This window comes from Sarcophilus harrisii, chromosome 2, assembly GCF_902635505.1.
Source record: "Sarcophilus harrisii chromosome 2, mSarHar1.11, whole genome shotgun sequence".
Classification (NCBI taxonomy): Eukaryota; Metazoa; Chordata; class Mammalia; order Dasyuromorphia; family Dasyuridae; genus Sarcophilus; species Sarcophilus harrisii.
In genome coordinates, this window is record NC_045427.1 from 71,619,896 (window position 1) to 71,639,846 (window position 19,951).

The 19,951-nt window shown below is 35.5% G+C and overlaps 1 protein-coding gene across 1 annotated transcript in view; it reads left to right on the top strand.

Moving 5' to 3' along the window:
- Positions 1 to 19,951, top strand: part of ADAMTS18 (ADAM metallopeptidase with thrombospondin type 1 motif 18) — a 176,535-nt gene that overhangs the window by 114,125 nt on the left and 42,459 nt on the right. The window contains exons 13-15 of the mRNA XM_031949246.1: positions 6,150 to 6,280; positions 6,590 to 6,713; positions 9,715 to 9,959. Coding sequence (XP_031805106.1) covers positions 6,150 to 6,280; positions 6,590 to 6,713; positions 9,715 to 9,959 — 500 coding nt within the window. The remainder of the gene's footprint in view (positions 1 to 6,149; positions 6,281 to 6,589; positions 6,714 to 9,714; positions 9,960 to 19,951) is intronic.

Consider the following 19,951-nt stretch of genomic DNA (forward strand, 5'->3'; position numbering starts at 1 on the left):
CATCCAAATCCTCTTAAGAAAAATAAGAATTGGGCTTAGGACATGGAAGAGCTCATAATGGCTTCTGAAAATTAAGTAAGAGAGATAGAGGAAAAATTAGGAAGAGATTTGAGAGGGGTGCAAAAGGAAATACAAAAGGAGAAGAATGCCTTAAAAAGCAAAATTGACCAAATAGGAAAGGAAGCTCATTGAGGAAAATAAATGCCTTAAAAATTAGAATTGAGCAAATGGAAGATAATGACTTTATGAGAAATCAAGATACAATAAAGCAAAACCAAAAAATTGAAAAAAAAAAGAAAAAAATATGAAATATCTCATTGGAAAATCAACTAACCAGAAAATAGATCCAGGAGAGATAATTTAAAAATTATTGGTCTACCTGAAAGTCATGATCAGACAAAAGATCATGGACATCATCTTTCAAGAAATTATTTTTTTAAAAAATCCTGATGTTCTAGAACCAGAGGGTAAAATAGAAATTAAAAGAACTTACTGGTCACCACCTGAAAGAGATCCCAAATTGAAAACTTCAAGGAATATTTTAGCCAAATTCTGGAACTCCCAGGACAAGGAGAAAATATTGCAAGCATCCAGAAAGAAACAATTCAAGTATAGTGGAGCCACAATCAGGATAACACAAGATTTAGCAGTTTCTACATTAAAAGAGCAGAGGACTTAGAATATAATATTCTGGAGATTAATAGGACTAGGATTGCAACTAAGAATCATCTCTCCAGGAAAACTGAGTATGATCCTTCAGGGAAAAAGATGGAAATTAAGTGAAATAGAAGATTTTCAAGCATTCATGATGAAAATCTCAGTACCAAATAGAAAATTTTATTTTCAAACATAAGACTCAAGAAAAGCATAAGAAGGTAATTAGGAAAGGGAAATCAATCTTAATAACACTGACATGTTTACATTCCTATGTGGAAGGATGATAATTTTAATTTATTAGAACTTTCTCATTATTATGGCAGTTAGAAGAAATTTTTATGGACAGAGGGCACATGTTTGATTTTTTTGAATATGAATTTGAATATGAAGAAATAATATCTAAAAATAAAATTGAGGGGTGAAAGAGAAATGTACTGGGAGAAAGGGAATGGAAGAAGTGAACTAGTATAAATTATCTGCCATAGAAAACAATTTTGCAGTAAAAGGGAAGAGGGGAAAGAGAGAGGGAATGAGTGAAACTTATTCTCATCAGAATTGACTCAAAGAGGAAAATAACATACACATTCAATATGGGTATGGAAATCTATCTTAACCATGCTGGAAAGTAGGAGGAGAATGGGATACAAGAAGGAGGGAGGGGATAAAAGAGAAAGCATATTGGGAGAGGTCAGTAGCAAAACACTTTTGAGGATGGACAAAGTGAAAGGAGAGAGGCTATAGAATAAATAGGGGGAAATACAGTTAACGATAGTAATTATAAAAAGATTTTTGAAGCAAATTTTATTGATAAGGCCTGATTTCTCAAAAGGGAAATGAGTCAAATTTTTAAAAAGTAAGAGCCATGGCCCAGTTTATAAATGATCAAAAATATGAACTATGCCTAAAAGGCTATAAATTCATCCATATCCTTTGACCTAACAATATCATTATTAGGCATGAATCTCAAAGAAGATTTTTAAAAGAGGAAAAATATTTATAGCAGCTCTCTTCTCAGGGCAAAAAAATTGGAAATTAGAGGGATGCCCATCAATTGTAGAATGGCTGAAAAAATTGTTGTGTGTGATTATGATGGAAAATTATTGTTCTATGGGAAATGAGGAGTAGGATATTCTCAGAAAAACCTGGAACGTTCTCCATGAACTCAAGCAAAGTGAAATGTACTATGCACAAAGTAATAGCTATGTTATGGGATGATCAGCTGAGAATGACTTTGCTATTCTCAGCAATACAATAATCCATGACTTCTCTGAAGGATTTATGATGAAAAATCCTGTCCATATCAAGAGAAAGAACAGATTATTTCTGAATACAGATTGAAGCATAAAAAAAGAAACAGCTTTGCCTAAGCTGTTTACAAAAATAATCTGTAATAATCAATACCTCAACTCAGTTTGACAGTGTATGCCATCCTCCACACCTGTAGTTTCCTTAATCTAGCAAAGAGGGAGGGATGTTTTCTCATGTGTTCTTCAGAGCAAAACTTTAGTCATTATAGGTACACAGTGTTCAGTTTCCTGAGGACATGTTTCAACAATTCACATTCTAGAAGTCAAAGACAGTACAGAAGGATGGGTCTCAAACATACAACAATGTTTGTAGCAGAATTTTTTTGTGGTAGCAAAAATACTGGAAACTAGAGTTGCTCATTAATTGGAGAATACTTGGACAAACTGAGGTAATAATAATAATAATAATAATAATAGCAGCTAGCATTTATATAACACCAACTATGTTCTAGACATTGTACTAAGCATTTTACAAATAATATTTAAATAAAATCTTCACAGCCACCTTGCGATGTAGGTAGTTATTGTCCCTATCTTCCAATTGAGGAACTTGAGGCAAATAGAGAGTGACTTGTCCAAGGTCAAACAGTGTGTCGAATTCAAGCACATGAATACTATTTCACTTTAGTCCCTGGATCATAAAATGACAAATATGAAGAAGTCTGAGAAATTTGGGAAGGCTTGTGTGAATTGATATAGAACAAAGTAAGCAGAGAAAAGTTTGGACAAAGATCATAGCAATGTTGAAGCAAAAAAAGAAAAGCAATGGAACTAGAAACAGAGTATTAATATGAGCTCTAGATGCCAAATGAGATATACATTGGTAGACATGACTAGTAGTTGTTTTGTTTTGCTTGCTTCTGTATTATTTTTTAATACTGGAGGGTTACATTGGGGATTATGAGATCATTAAGAAGTGACATATATATATATATGTGTGTGTGTGTGTGTGTGTGTATACATATGTATGTATTTTCATGGAATTAATAAAACATCTTTTAAAAAAACTTGATTGTTCCTTTGCCAAAGTCTTCTGAGTTCTAAATGACTTTGCCTTTCCTGATGGTACCAAATCTTGCAACTTCCTTATCTCAGCATCAGATATGTCAGTGTCTTGAAAAAATGAATGAAAAGGTGTTTATTAAAGCCTATGCATCAGGCACTGTGTTGAGTAAAAAGATGAAAAAGAAAAAGCAGCTCCTCCTCTCAAGGAGAGAGAACAGTGCAAATAAAGGTGCAGTGGTCAGGGAGAAGAGTGTGTGGATTGGAAAGTCACCTGGATGGTGAATGGAGCCAGAGAGTAATTAGTAGGCATGTCCTTTCCAGGAATAGTAGAAATACACAAGTCACAGAAATGACTTTCTAAATGGATAAGATGTTTTTTTATTACTTTAACTTTTTTCAAATATTTTCTATCATTTTTATGTCCTCAGTTTCATGAATTTCTACACAGGTGAATATCAACTTTCATTAAAGCTCCCTTTGATGCCTTCTCCTGGCAGGAAGATAATGATGATATAGCTTGAGATGATGTAAATAATTTTCTATTTGGAATTGGAAGAAGCATAGTTTTATGTTTTGGATCAAATGCTTTATTAGCTGTGACTATGAGCTAGTTATTCAGTTACTCAAAGACTCAGTTTGCTCATCTGTGAAATAAGGAATACACTTGTAGTACTTACTTTATAGGGTTGTGCTAAGTGTTTTATCAACCTCAAATTACTACAGAAATTTATGTTATCATTACTTTTAAAGGCTGTGTCACTGAAGTGTAAGTAGGTCTTTACAAAGCCCCAGCTCCTTTCCCTAGGATATTAGAATCAGACTTTAATGGGGAAGAAGACATCATTGAGATTAGCTACCAATACTTAGAGAGTAGTAAGGATGGTGAGGTGGTGAGGGTAGTCAAGATATAGAATATGAGGAATCTATTGAAAGGTTTTTTTTGCCTGAAGAAGGCAAGACAAAAGAGGAACTACATTTCTGTCTTCTTTCCTTAGAGGAGAGATTTGATTTATTCTGTTTAAATCCCAGAAGACAAAACAAGGAACAAGTGGTAGAAATAATGGTTGAGGTTATTTTTGGCTAAATTGAAAGGAAAGCTTTCTAACAATCAGAGCTGTCAAGCTATGGAATGGGTGCAGGAGGCATTAAATACTCTATTGCTAGAGGTGTGCTTAATTGGGGGTGGATGACCACTTGCAGGGGAGCTTAGAAGGGGCTTATGTAACATAGAGTTGAAGGGACCTTTGAAATCATATAGTTCAAACTCCTTTATATTATATTCCCACCAGTGGGGGAACAGAAAGGTTTTTATGAAGATGTGGAAAATTTCTCCTAAAATTGAAATTATGACTGAAGTTTTCTTCATATAATAAGCCAATCAGGGTCACCCATTCAAAATGAAGACCTTACCCATGTACCTGGTACCTGGAATCTGGAGGAGGGAGAAGAAATCTTAGAGATTTCTTAGAATATTATCTTAGAATATTGAACATAAATTGTTAGAATTGGAAGGAACTTTAGAAATCATATGATCTATTCTTCATCTTTTACAGAGGGAGGAATTGAAGGCCAGTGAAAAGTCAAAACTTATTTCTGACAGAATTAAGACTGGAACCCAAGATCTCAAAACTTCTCACTCACAGCTCTCTCTCTATAAATTATTTATTTTTCATTTATGTAGCCCCACTCTGGGGTCATTTCCCTAAATCCTACTTATGGTTGTGAGCTAAGTTCCTAGAGGACAGTTGACTACTACTTTGAGTTTTTTTGTGTGTGATCCTGGAGGTTTCTAGTATTATCATTCTAAAGCTTCTACCAATGTGTTTTCCTTTAAGTTAGTCAGTAGGTATCAATTAGCTTTTAGAAAAGATATTTATTAGGAAAGTATAGCAAGAACTTTTGGTATAAGATTCATTCCAAACTGGGGACACTCTTTTTCTTTAAAAAAAAAAAAACACAGAGTTTCTGTGAATAATGATCTCAAACTTAAGGTATAGAAGTAGTCATATATGCATACTTTTTTGTGTGTATATACAAATACACATAGACGTGTATGTATAGCAAAGGAATATATCTTGACTCCTGGTCTTATAATGTTTGTTTCTATTTCATGAAGGCCTCAGCAAATGGGGATTAGTGCCTTTCAAGTGATCCTAGTTGCCACTTCTTTCCAGTTTGGGGTTGGGGCTGGAAGTGTCATTCTCTAAAGCTACCTTTGTCTATAGGTGACTGTATTTTCCCTTCACTGCAGCTGCTCTGTCTTCAGCACTACTCTCTTGGTAGCCACATTATCACCTTTGGTCCCTAGTTAGACTTCTGATGAGACCTCTAGATCTCCTGAATTCACAAAGTTGATAATTAGACAATTGACCTTGGAATTATCATTTACCTAAAATCAGAAAAGAGCAAACAACAGAGACAATGAATATGACCATGTGCTCACAGCTTCTACAGTTCACAGCCACTCTTCCCTTCTCTCTCAGAAGCATAAAACAATCTTGCACCCTTCAAGCCACAAATAAGAGAGTGAGAGATTGTAGAATTATACCTTCTGTTTGTACATTCAATTCCCACTCTGTAACTCCCATGTGAATGGTTCTAGCTCAACAGTCAGTTAAAAGACATTTTATCATTATATAATATCATCACTTATGCCCAGAAAATGCTTCCCAAGATTTCTATGATATTGGTTAGAAACAAGTGGAGAGCATCTGTGCATGGCTCTGTGAGAGTTGGTCTCCCATGCTATATTCTCCATCCATGTTATTCTTATAATTTTATTTTTAAGTTACTCTTTGTATTCTGACATTTTATATAAACAGCTAGTAGGTGCAGTGAATAAAACATCTTGAACTTGGAGTCAGGAATACTTGAGTTCAGATCCTGCCTCGGATATTTCCTTTGTGCAAATCTGGACAAGTCCATTGACTTCTCTCTATAAAATGAAGATAGTAGTATCTACCTCACAGAGAGAGTTGTAAGGATCAAATGAGTAACCTGTGTAAAGTGCTTTACACACCTTAAAGTGCTATGGGAATTCTGGGTAACTATTAGATTGCCAAAAACTTTCAAAGAAGCATGTGTGATCTTGGTCTTGATAATTCCTAGAGCATGAGGTGATTTGATGAGCTTAAACTCATGGCATTTGTTCTTGACTGTTCTCTCTCTGTTTGTTTTCAGAGAAAGATAGATGCAAGCTTTACTGCAAGGCTGAAAATTTTGAATTTTTCTTTGCAATGTCTTCCAAGGTGAAAGATGGCACTCCTTGTTCACCAAACAAAAATGATGTTTGCATTGATGGTATATGTGAGGTGAGAGACCATATACTTGACAGGATTATATCTATATCTTTATTTCTCCCAGTTGAAGTTGGGAAAACTGTGTTTAACCACTTCCCATTTTTGAGCCTCAGTTTCCTAATGTTTAAAATGGAGATGATAATGCTTGTTTTTGTGAGGAACAAATGAGATAAAGGACACATAAAGATCATTTTAACCATAAAGTGCTGTATGTATCAATTATTATTTTTACCAAAATCACTATGAATTTAATATAAAAATATTTGGCAAATGCATCATTTCTTTAGCCTTTGAATTTTGTCTCTTTTTTTATTATTATAGCCAGTAGGATGTGATTACAAACTGGGATCCCAAGCAACTCTGGATGCTTGTGGTATTTGCAAAGGAGATAATTCAACCTGCAAGTTTTATAAAGGCCTATATCTTGATCAGCATAAAGCAAATGGTAAGATAAGATTTCTTTCTTTTTTTAATCAAAGCTTTTTATTTTTCAAAACATATGCTTGGATAATTCTTTGACATTAACCCTTGCAAAACCTTGTGTTCCAATTTTTCTGCTCCTTCTACCACCCTCTCCCCTAGATGGCAAGTAGTTCAATATATGTTAAACATGGTAAAAATATATGTTAAATCCAATATATACATACATACTTATACAATTATCTTGCTTCACAAGAAAAATCAAATCAAACTGGAAAAAATGAGAAAGAAAATAAAATGCAAGCATACAACAGCAAAAAGAGTGAAAATGCTATGTTGTGAGCCACATTCAGTTTCTGCAGTCCTCTCTCTGGGTATAGATGGCTTTCTTCATCAAAATATCATTGAAACTGGCCTGAATCATAAGATTTTAATCAGTAGTTAGCCTTGTATCTGTTTTTCTTGTTGGAAAACAAATTGGGATCCTTTGCTAGCCTATGGAGGGAATTAATGAGTAGGGATTTGATGGCTTTGTGGAGATAATAATGGAAGCTCACAAGATGTCAAAGCTGGAAGAAACTTTAGGAAATAAACATAGAATATTAGAGGTGAGACAGATCATTATGCATAGACTATTGCTTTTCAGTGCTTAAAAAAAATCTGGAAGCTAAAATGTCAGCATTATGTAAGTAAAATGAATGTTGACTTGTCCTATCACTTACTTGGAAAAGGACTAATAACCATCACTTCAGAAAGTAAAACTATTAATCATTTGTTGCTTTATTTGGTATATTGTAAAGAGAATAGTGAACAAGTGATGTATGCACTTCAGTTTATTGGAAAGAACACTAGATTTGGAGTAAAAAAGTTTTTTTTTTAATTTGCAGATAACAGATAGAATAGTAAACTGTTTGGAAGACAGTTTCAGGATCTTAAAAAGACCTTGACAGATGAGACTAACAAACTACTACTCTAGTGTAGGCTCTGAATTTCCATTCTCTGCCAAACTCCCTGTCAAACTGATCTTCCTAAAGCAAAGATCTAACCATGTCCCCCCTACTTTTTTGTCTTCCACAATCCTCAGGATTAAATATAAAATCTTCTCTATGAAGGATCTTTCATAATCTGGCTTCTTTCTACCCTTTCAATCTTCTTACATTTTACTTCCTTTTCATGTATTCTGGGATCTAGTGATTCTGGCCTCCCTGGTGTTCCTTACACAAGACACTCCATCTACTGACCAAAGACACCTTTAATGGCTGTGCTACAGGCCCAGAATTCTCTCTTTCCTCATCTCTGCTTCCCAGCTTCCCTCGCTTCTTTTAAGTCTAAACTAAAATCTCATCTTCTACAGGAAACCTTTCTCAGGCCCTTTTAATGTTAGAGCCTTCCTCCTGTTGATTATCTGCAATTTATCCTGTATGTATCTTGTTTGTACACAGAAAGTGAGCTTCCGGAGAGCAAGTCTGTTTTTTTGTTTGTTTTTTTTTTTGTAATGCCAGTGCCTGGTATAGTTCCTGGCACATAGTAAACAATAAATAAATACTTATTGACTTGACTTGTTGACAGACTGAAAATCTAGAATCTAATGAGATGGAATTTAATTGAGGGAAGTATGTAGTCACAGGGACCATAGAGTTAGGACTAGAAGAAGTTTTAGAAGTTCAAGTTATAGATGAGGAAACCAAATCCAAGAGTAATAGAATGACTTGCCTAAGTCACATTGGTTGTAAGAGGCCAAAGTAAAATCTGAATACAGGTTCTCTCTTTCTGCTGTATCTGACTTCAAGTATAAGATGAATATAACTAGATAACAGCTCTTCTGAAAATTAATACGAACTTAATTGAGAGTGTGAAGCCAAAATAGAAGCCAAAAAAATCTAATTTAATAATAGGATGCATTAATGAAAAAATGAAAGAGGTGATATTTGTACTCTACTTCTTCTCTCTCAACTATTTTCTCAAAAATTGTGATTATTTCTGGCTTCCATATTTGAGAAGGTCATTAAGAAGCCACAGCAGCAAACAGGATGAAGAAGAGGAATGAAGGCTTTGCTACACAATGATTGGTTTATAGAACTGGGTGGTATTTAGCTTGAGTTGTGAAGATGTATGTATGTGGGGGCCTGGGAGGTAGGGGAAGAGTGAAGCACATGATATCTATCTTAAAGTATATGAAGAGCCCTCATATGAAAGAGGGATTTGGATTGTTCTGCTTGATATTTATCCCATTAGAATATAAACTTCAGAACAAAGACTGTTTCAGGAGCACTAGGTGATACATGGATAGAGCATAGCCCTGAAGTCAGAGGACCTGAGTTTAAATTTGGTCCCAAGATGCTTAACAGTTCCTAGCTATGTGACCCTGGGCAAGTCACTTAACTCTCCTGCCTCAGGAGAAAAAAAAAGACTGTTTCATTTCTGGTTTTGGATCATTAGAACCTGGCACAGAGCCACATATGTAGGAGGCACTTTGTGAATATTACATTGAATATAACAGAACTGGTGACAGAAGGAAGTTATGAACCATCAATGAAAGTTTCAATGATGTAGATTTAAGTTCAATGTGAAGAAAAGCAGCCTAAAAGTTAGAGATTCCCAAAGGAAACATGGTTTGCCTTCACAGTAACTGGGTTCCTTATCCAAGGACAAGGCTTTCAATTGAAGACTAAATGAACATTTCTCAGGAAAATAGAGGGAATGGACTAGATGCTCTCTGAAGTGTCTTGATTCTTTGATGTTGTGATTCTTTACTCATGTAACTTGTCACTTGATCCTTTTGACCCTCAGTTTTCTCATCTGTATTATGGGTTTAAAAATACCTATCCTATTTCATGGGGCTGTTGTGAGACTCAAATGAGATAATTTACATATAGTACTTTTTAAACAACAAAGCATAACTTTCATTGAATCATTAGATATCCATCTTTAAAATATTAAGTAGAAATGGTGGTGAGAATGAATTGTTTTGTTTTACTATGACAGCAGAAAACAACAAAAAAAGATGTTTAATTTCTTTCTTTTAGAATATTATCCAGTTGTAACCATCCCAGTGGGAGCACGCAGTATTGAAATACAGGAATTACAGCTATCCGCAAGTTATCTTGCAGTTTGCAACCTGAATAGAAAGTATTATCTCACAGGAGATTGGACAATTGATTGGCCAGGGGAGTTCCAATTTGCTGGGACTGTGTTTGATTACCAGCGTCCTCTGAACCAACCTGAACGTCTGTATGCAGCAGGACCCACAAATGAAACACTGGTCTTTGAAGTAAGCTTCTTCTATTAATTCTGATTTTTGTGTTTGTTACAAAATCAGCCTGGGCAGCTATCATTCTGCATCATGGCTCTAAGACAGGTTAAAGGCTGAATAAAAACCAAAACTGGTCTGTGATTCTATTATGCATTGATAAGGCTTCCCATTATTCCGTCTGGAGTTCAGATTACTTTATATGAGCTCAGGTTCTGTCAGAGATAATAAATTGGTCAAATAAATGCCATCATTCATTGGCAAGGGTTCCATTGTTTGGAAGAGAGACAGTAATAGTTGTGTCCCTTAGATGATGAGTGGACCTCACAAAATTCTTTGTGACTTTCATACAGTTATTTCAATTCTTTCTCATCATACTGCATTGATGAAAGTAGCATCGAATATTTTGGATCACTCTTCAGAAAGTTCAGAAAAACACATGTTTGATGTGTAGTTATCCCTTAAATGGGGTTCTCAATTGTACATATTTCTTAGGCAGTGGCCAATATAACATCAGGCACAATGGTATATCCCCAGAGGAAAGAGAATTGAACTAGGAATCCAGAGTCTTGGCTCTTGACAGGGATGAATGTAGAATTATGGGGTTCATGGATTTAAATGGGGGGGGATTGTCCTTGAGGCAATCTAGTCCAACTGCTCATTTTTAAGATAAGGGATTTGAGGCAAAGAGTAATTGAAAGATAGGATTTTGGAATTCTTGAATATTGAGGAGGTGCATATGGCAAAATTAAGGGTAGGGTTGTTTTTTATTGTGACTGAAGTGGGTAGAACGAATAGGTCATGAGAAGTGAGTAGGTTGAGAAATTGAGTAATTGGAGTGTTTGAGTTGCCCAAGTATCAGGGCAAGAGTTGGGGAAGAGAGAAAAACTGCAATTCAGGAAAGAAGGAGGGGTAGCTTGAAAATCTATAGACAACAGCTTCAAAGATTTTGATTGAATGGGAGATATAAATTGTATAAATCTCAAAGGAGGAAACGTTCTTGAGTGATGGAGGTAAGACAACTGGAAGTATCAATGGGGAAAAAAAGAAGTATTCCAACTTCTTCACCTCAACCAGTTATTTAAGAGAAAGGAGTGAAGATGCAATCAGTATTAGAAAGGGTACTTGGCACATAATAGGTGTTATGACTTTACTTGTTATTCTCATCAGGTCCCAGGAATTTAATTGCTATCACTTTGCAGAGATTCTCAAATCTACTTATCATATTCTAATTCCTTTGCTGATCGTCAATCTTGTTACTCTAACTCTTGGATGTTCAGTAGTTATTTTAAAATCAGTTGAAGTCCAAAATAGAACTCATTATCTTTCTCCCTAAAGCTTCCTCACTCCTAACTTTCTTATTATTGTGAAAGGTAACACTGTCGTCCGAGTTCATTAAGTTCAAAGCTTGCGTGTTATTGTTACCTCTTCACTGTCTCTTACCACCATAACCCATCTGTTGATTTTATCTTTGCAGCATCTCTCAAATATTCCCTTTTCTCTCCTTTGAGACTACTACCACCCTGATGTAGCCCTTATCATCTCACTCTTGAACTATTAAAATAGCCTGATAGTGGGGAGAGTGGGTGGTCTGTCTATCTCAACTTTATCCCCACTCCAATTCATCCTTCATTAAGCTACCAAAGTGATTTTCTGAGAGCACAGGTCTGATCTTATCACACATATATCCCATCCTCATTCAATAAGTTCCTTTCTCTCCCCATCATCTCCAGGATCAAATACAAATGCTTCATTTGGTATTCAAAGTCTTTTATAACCTGCCGCCTCCTATGTGCTTAGTCTTCTTATACCTTATTCCCTAATATGTTCTCTTCTATTTAATAACACTGGTCTCCTGCCTCCTCTGTGAAAAAAAGGCAGTATATCTGTCAGATCGGAGCATTTTCTCTGGTTGTGTTCTTCCTCCTCATATCTGCCTACTGACTTCCCTGGCTCCTTTAAGTCTCAGCTAAAATCCCTTCTCCTACAAGAAGCCTTTCCTAAGCCCTCTTAATTCTAGGGTTTCCCCAATTTTAATTATTTCCTATTTCTTCTACATATAACATGTTTGTGCATGTTTGTTTCCTTGACTCTCCCTTTAGTTCATAATCTTCCGGATCATAGCAACTATATATATATATATATTTTGCCTCTTTTTTTGTATCCCCAGTGCTTAGCACAGTGCCTGGCACATGATGGGAATTTAAGTGTTTATTGACTAACTGCTAAGCATTGGGGATATAAAAATAAAAGATATTCTCTCAAAAATTGCAAATAAATGAGATAGATAACATGAAGACAACTATGTACACTAGACAGATCCTTCATTAGAAGTTTGTGTATATTACAAATGGTGATATTACCTCCTGCTAATGAGCAGAGTAAGGTTGTAAACAGAGAGTTGGGAGGAGAATTGGTAGCATCACATTCAAAAGCATGTTGATTGCTTTGAGTTACAGATAAAAGAAAATATAATCAGAAGGGTCTGAATCCCTGACTCACCTTTTTGGGTTTTTTGTTTTGTTTTGTTTTGTTTTCTGAAACCAAAAGACAATTACAATGTTAAGTAAACTGGAAACCAGACCAAAAGAGGATCATAAAGAACTGGGACATTTAGCCTGTAGAAAAGCTTCATTGGATGGCTTAATGGAGATTGTTTGGCTGATTCAGTTCCCACTGGTTACCTTGACTGAAGACTGATTAAATAGACATGAAAGATAACATACCTTCCTGATTTGGGAAATGGAAAGGCTTCCTGGAAGAAGGGAAATTGAAGCTGGACCCTGAAGGATGAATAGAAAAAAAGAGAATAGCATTTGAAGCAGAGGGAATATGAGCAATGGCACAGAGATTGAAAAGTATTTTGTTGTACACAGGCAACAAAAAAGCATTCCAGCTTGGCTAGAATTGTGTACATGAAAAGGAGTAGGATGGATTGAGACTGAAAAGTTTTGGAAGAGTGGAATTGTGGAGAACTTTGATGGGAAGCTTGGATTTTATCCCACAGACAGTAAGGAATTACTGAAGGGTTTGAGCACAGGAATGATAAGATCATTTATGTACACAAGTTTGATTAATAAAGACAGACAGTTGCAGTTTGGAAGGGCAGAAAGACCTAGCATTTAGAAGTCTAGTGGTCTGGCTATTTTTATCTCTTGGAATCACTTTGGTTGATCACTTTAATATTTAAATTACATATTATTGTTTCTGGGGGAGTTGACAAATTCCTTAAAGTGCCCACATCACCCTGGGTTCCTTGGTCTGTGAGGTTTGGGGAACGTCTAAATGACTTTAAGCAGAAACCTAATTTTTCCCAACCACAGCATATCGATGTCTAAGGTATCCATGGCTTCCAATCTAAATAAAGCTAAAATGACTTTCTGTACCAGAAATATGGATGCTACCAAAATGAAAGCCTTGCGAGCCAACACTCTTCTCTGTGTTTAGAGTGTCTGATTTGTATTTAGAAGGATGCTGATAGCAGTGTTGAAAATAGACTAAGATGAGATATGAAGGTCCTATACAAAATTTCTCTGTCTTTTTTTGTCTCTTTTGTGTATATTTCTATTTATGCATTGTATACAGCTGGTAAGTTTGGATAAAAATCTGTTTGAGGGAAAGATGATTGGGATCATTTCATCAGTAGTTCATTTTTCTCTCTGGGTGTACACGTCTGCTTGTGTGTGTAGAAATGTACTACTATTGAAATAAAACAAATTATCTTTCCCTTTAAATCAACTCCTCCTTCAAAATTACCTATTTTTCAAAGATATTTACTATTATCTGAAAATGTGAATTTGTAATCTGAATTATTTTTCATGCTTCCATCTCCTTCATCATCACCTTTTCAACAAGTCAGCTATCAAGTCTTATTGATTGTACCTTCACAATATCTCCCTTATGGATAAAGAGATATCCTTCCTCCCCAATTTCAGGCTCTCATCACATCCTCTCTTCTCTACAACAGCCAGCTGGTCTCTCGGCCTGTAATTTCACCCCTTTCCAATCAATCTTCTGCATGATGCCAAAATAATCTTTTTGCGACACAGATTTGACCATGTCGCTTCCAAGCCAAAAGATTTTCAGGAGCTCATTGTTGTCTCTGAGATAAAATTAAAAGCTCTTCATCCAAACATTTATGCCTCTTTTCCATCTGGATCCAACTTATTCTTTGAATCTTACTTTCTATTACTCTTTTTTAAATACTATGTTCTAGTCAAACAGTACTTCTGGATAGGTAATGCAGTGGATAGAGTACTGGATTTGAAATCAGAAGATTCAAAATCAAATTAGCCTGAGATATTTACTAGCTCTGTCACCCTGGATAAGTCACTTAAATTATTTTCCTCAGTTTCCTCATGTATAAAATGGGAAATAATAATAGTTTATTACTTTTTGTAGTTGTTGGGAGGATAAAATGAGGTTATGTGTTTGTAAGTAACTTTGTAAACTTTAAAGCATGCCAATTATTATGATTCTTATTATTTCTACAAATTCAACATCTTTTCTCCTGTTCATTTGGCAAGCTACCTGCCATGCCTGTGAATACTTTCCTTCTTCATCTCTGCCTATCCAATTCACTATCTTTCTTCAAGATTTCATTAACATATTACCTTCTTAATCAAATCTTTCCTAATACCCTCATTTTTTAAAAAAAAACCTCAATTTTATTTTATTTTCAAATCCTGATTCTCACTTCTTCTTCACCCATTAAGAAATCAAGAAAGAGTCCATTACAAATTTGTGTAGATAAGTAAAATAAATCCCCTAATTAACTATCCTTTTCTCTCTGTGATATATATATATATATAAATATATATATATATATATATTCAACATACATGTAGGCAACATATAATCTGTATCTTTCTATGTATGTATATCTATAACTATATATCTCTATCTATCTATAAATCTCCATCAGCTCTCTCTCTGGAAATGATAGCATATTTCATCATGAGTCCTTTGAAATTGTGGTTAGTTAATATGTTAATCAGAGTTCCTAAGTCTCTCAAATGTATTTAATATCCCCTCTAATTTCTCTAAAAACTATGAAACCTATGAATACAAGTAAAAATGAGAGAGGAATGCAGACCATACCTTAGGAGAACCAATTAAAAGAACTAGGCATTTTAAAATATTTAAAAAGTCATATCTAGGTTGGATAGGCTGGTTTTGCTTAGGCACATTAGAAGTAGGAATAGTGGTGGAAGGTAGAGTCATAGGAAGGTATTACTGAGAAACTTCTCAATAATTAGAGCTTTCCAGAAATAGATGGACTGCTTTAGGGACCATGAGTTGTATATGTCCAAATGAAAATTGGATGGTCATGTCAGTCAGGGATCTCAGAGAAGGGAGTTATACTTCAGAGACAAGTTTGTCTAGCTCTGCTATTCTGTGTTTCTCATATTAGAAGTGTGATATGATAGAAAGCAGGGGACCAGGAGCCAAGAGACCAAGGTTCAGATGCAATCTCTGTCCTTAACTAGTTTTGTGAGCTTAGGCAAATAAGTTTTCTTCCTTTAGAAGCTATCTTCGTCTATAAAATGAGGATGATAACATTTGCAACAGCTAACATAGCACCATTTTTATAAGGAAAGCGATTTGCAAATCTAAAAGTATTGTAGCTATAGGGATAGTAATTTGTACTGTTTGGCCATTTATGGATAATGCTTCAAACTCTAAGACTTTCTTATATTCTTCTCTCACATCTCCTTATGACACTGGAGTAGCTCAAGGTTATCAAAATTCATATTCTTGAAAATCCTATTGGACCTGAGAATTTTAAAAACTGGCCCCAATATTAGATCATGTGGCTATTGCCCAAGGACCAGCCTTTCTAAGGACAGAGACAGTCACTATCAGATCAATTACTGAGAGATGAACTCTTTTATGTCTTTCATGAAGACTATATACTAAAGTAGGGAGAATCTGTGATCTATGTTGGCCCATGTGATAAAACCATAGATCCTGGAAGTATAATGATCACACATCTAGTGGCTACTTATTATGATATCATATTCAGGGAAAATGCAAAAAATGCAAAAAAAAAATTACCAGAAAAGCAATATGGTATTTTAAGGAGTTGCTCTTGTTCTTATATATTGAATCAGAGTCCACCAGTGATCTCTGCTGCTTGTTGTTGTTTATTTTGGGGGGTGAGGGAGGAATGGTAGTAAATATACTTTTAAGCTGTTGACCTAGATTTGACTCAGCCAGATCAACTTAATGTGGCCAGGTTTAAAGACAGCATGACTATTTGCAGGTCATTTTAGAATAGATATTCTTTTTTGTGTATGAATGGGAGGCAGCTAGGTGTACAGCTTATAGCATTCTGGACTTGGAATCAAGAAAATTTGAATTTAAATTCTGTTTTAGACACTTATAGATGGACACTAAGGTCCGTTCCAACTCTGACATCCTGTAATTCCATAACTTGCTAATAGTATCATCTAGATAAGATATTTTATATTCTAAAGTTATTTTCTAAAGTCACTCTTAGGATGGACATTCTATGTTCTATGTTCTATGTGTCAAATCTTTTCAATCTCTTACCACTTGTAGCTAGTGAATACATCTAGTCAAGCTAAACTAGTGCATGGAATGAGGCACAGACAAAAATATGTTAGTGTAGCTGAGTTTATGACTTATTCTGTTCCTTAAGTAGATGGATGACCAAGGCAAGTCACTATTTTTTTCCTGAGCTGAAGCTCAGTGTTTCCCTATCTGTAATATGAGTATCATAATTTTTGCTACCAAACTCATATGGTTATTGATGGGAAATTAACCTTGTAAGCCACAGGATTGCATAAAATGAAAGTTATTTAATCCAATTCAACAGTGATTAAGCCTAGAGAACATTTAACTAGTTATAAGGGAGATATAAAGTTAGGCTATACCTTTATAGAATTCTGAGATACAGGAATATTTCTCTTTCTATCAATCAAACAGCAACCAACAAGTATTTGTTAAGCATCTGCTATGTCCCAGGAATAATGTTAGGGGATAGGGATATAAAGAAAAATGAAAAAAAAATAGTTTCTGTCTTTGAGGATATTACAACCTAGCTAAAGAGACAATTTATACATATAGAGATTTATACAAAATATATTCAAGGCAAATTGGTGGGGAGAGCACTGCTAGCAGCTGGGAGGAATCAAGAAAGGCTTCATGTAGAGGAAGATATTTAAGTTTAGGCTTAAAGGAAACTGGGATTTGGGAGACACAGGTGGGGAGGAAGCACATTCCTGATATGGGAGGCAAACAGTACAAAAGCCCAGAGACTGAAGGTGGAGGATCTTTGATGAAGAAAAGTAATAAAGTCAAGTGTGTGTGGAGAGGAGGATCAGGGAGGTAATTTGAAGTCAAATTGTGAAGAGATTTAAGTATTACATGTCACTTTAATAATTTAATAGTTATAATACATGATACCTGATAAACATGTAAGAGAAATGCTAAATACTTTATGAGATTCTTCTTAACTCTAATATATTTGTTCCAATTCAGGGGAAGAGATCATAAATTTAGAGTTGAAAAGATGGACTACTAGGTGTCACAGTGGATAGAGCATTGCAGCTGGAGTCCAGAGGACCTGAGTTCAAATTTGGAGTCAGACACTTTACACTTACTAGATGTGTGGCCCTGGACAAATCACTTAACTTCTCATGCCTCAATTTCTTTATCTGTAAAATAGATATAATAATAGCATCTACCTCCCAGGATTGATGGGATCAAACGAGATAATATTTTGTGAAACCCTTGGCAAGATATTTGACACATAGACATTATATAAACAGTAATTATTATTTGTGGTGAATATGGTCTCAAACCCTCATTTTATAATGTAGAAATTGAGTTCCAAAGGGATTGACTAACTTATAGATGGCTACATAGATAGAAAATGTCAGTATCAAGACTTGAATTCAGGTCCTCAGACTCCAGGTCTAATACTCTTTCTACAAGCTATCTGGCTTAACAAAAGGAATTATCTTTAGATATAAGTTGGGATGGATAGCTTAAGAGTTCCCTTCCTGTCCTGAGAGAATCAATGGTTCTCACCATCTCCTGTTCCATTGAGACTGTAGCAGAAATAGAACAATCACATTTGAGCACTGGATGTACACTGAAAAACTAGAGTCCAATAAGAGTAGTGTGATGGAGATGGTGAGTGGACTGGAGTAGGTACCACATAAGGAATGGCTGGAGAAATTGAGGATGTGGTTTAGGCTGGAGAAGAGAAAGATTTTATAATAAGCAAATGATAGCTGAACATTGGACATGGGGGATCAGATTTGTCCTGTTTAGCTCCAGAGGACAGAACTGGAAGTACTGAAGAGTTGTGAAGAGACACATTTCAACAAATTAATCTACAAACATTTGTTAAGTACTGACTGTGTGCCAGGCTCTGATCCTACCTGTGCTGCCATATCAAACATCTCTGATATATTATTTTAAAAAAAGTAATAAATAAAACTTGTATTAGAGTCTGATTTCTACAGGAGGCCCTTGTCTAATCTCCTTCCTGTCTACCTCATGACATTTTCCTCTCCAAGGGGATTAAATGAGTGCTCTTTGAGGGCAGGGACTGTTTTTGACTTTCTTTATATCCATAATGCCTGACACATATCGTTAAGTCACTTCAGTCATGTCTGAATCTCCATGAGGAGAATGAACTTTTAAGGGTTTTCTTGACAAAGCTACTGAAATAGTTTGCCATTTCTGACTCCACCTCATTTTACAGATGAGGAATTGAGACAAACAGGGTTAAGTGATTTGCCCAGGGTCATACTAGCTGTAGCTAGATTTGAACTCAAGTCCTTCTGACTCCAGGCCTGCATCTCTATCCACTGTACCATCTAGCTGCCTCTGGAAAATATTAAGTATTTAATGAATACTTGCTCCAAGTGGAGGCTGGATGACCACTTGTTAGGATGTTAAAAAGATTCCTTCTCATGTACAGGTTGGACTCAGTAGACACAGAAGTCAGCATTAAGATTTTGTGATTCTCATAAATGGGTGAGTGTAATGGATAACAAGATGGAGTGAAAAGAACATGGAATTTGGAGTCCACAGGTCTGGATTTAAATCTTTACTCTGCCCCTTATTTTATGCATCCTTGACCTAGGTACCTAGTCTAAGTGTTAATTTTCTTCTATTGAAAAATGAAAGGATTAAATTAGTGATCTGTTAGATCTCTTCCAATTCTCATGTCCAGGGTTTTACTACTTAGAGATGTCTCCAGGGGGAATATGAGTAGTCAGGTTTTGTTGAAGTATGCAAGGATGGGCAATTTGAGATATGTGGAAAAATGGGTTTTAAGATTTGATTTTGAAGGGCCTTGGATGTTAGGTTAAAAGATTCTGAAATTTATTTCACTAACCAACAGCAATAATGACAACAATGAAAAGTTCAATATCATTATGTGTTTTTTCTAGTTGAACCTCAGATTTTTATATATATATCCCCATACCCAGAAGGCTGAGAGGAGGTAAGGAGATAAATTTCAAAATCATGGGAACATGATATGGGATAACATCCCCTAGGATTGGAGCCTAATTTTATATATGACTCTGGTAAAACTGTCATGTCTCCTTAAGTGGAGATGTAAGGAATCTGAGTCCATTTGAGAGCTTAATGCCTTCCCCTCTAGAGGCATGAAGGTAATTTAAGGTCATTGACTTTGTTCTTTGTTCAAGTAACATGCAAACCATTGTTTGGGATCAGATTGGTCATGCAGAGATCCAGACTGGTTTTAAGTTTAGCTGGAAGGTTCATTTGGGAAGAAGGACATCCTTCTGTGGCTTGAGAAAACGTGGCCTCTTGTAAGGGCCATGATAAATGATCCTATGAATGCCAATTTCTTTATCAAGACTGTCTCCAGGTGTGAGCTGATGTACAGGAAATTGACTGTGAGTGTTCCATTATAAAGTAACTGGACGCCTGTCTGATAAACAGCACGAACGATGTGACGATAGCAAGGCTTGCTGTTCTATTACTGAAATTCAGTCTCTTGT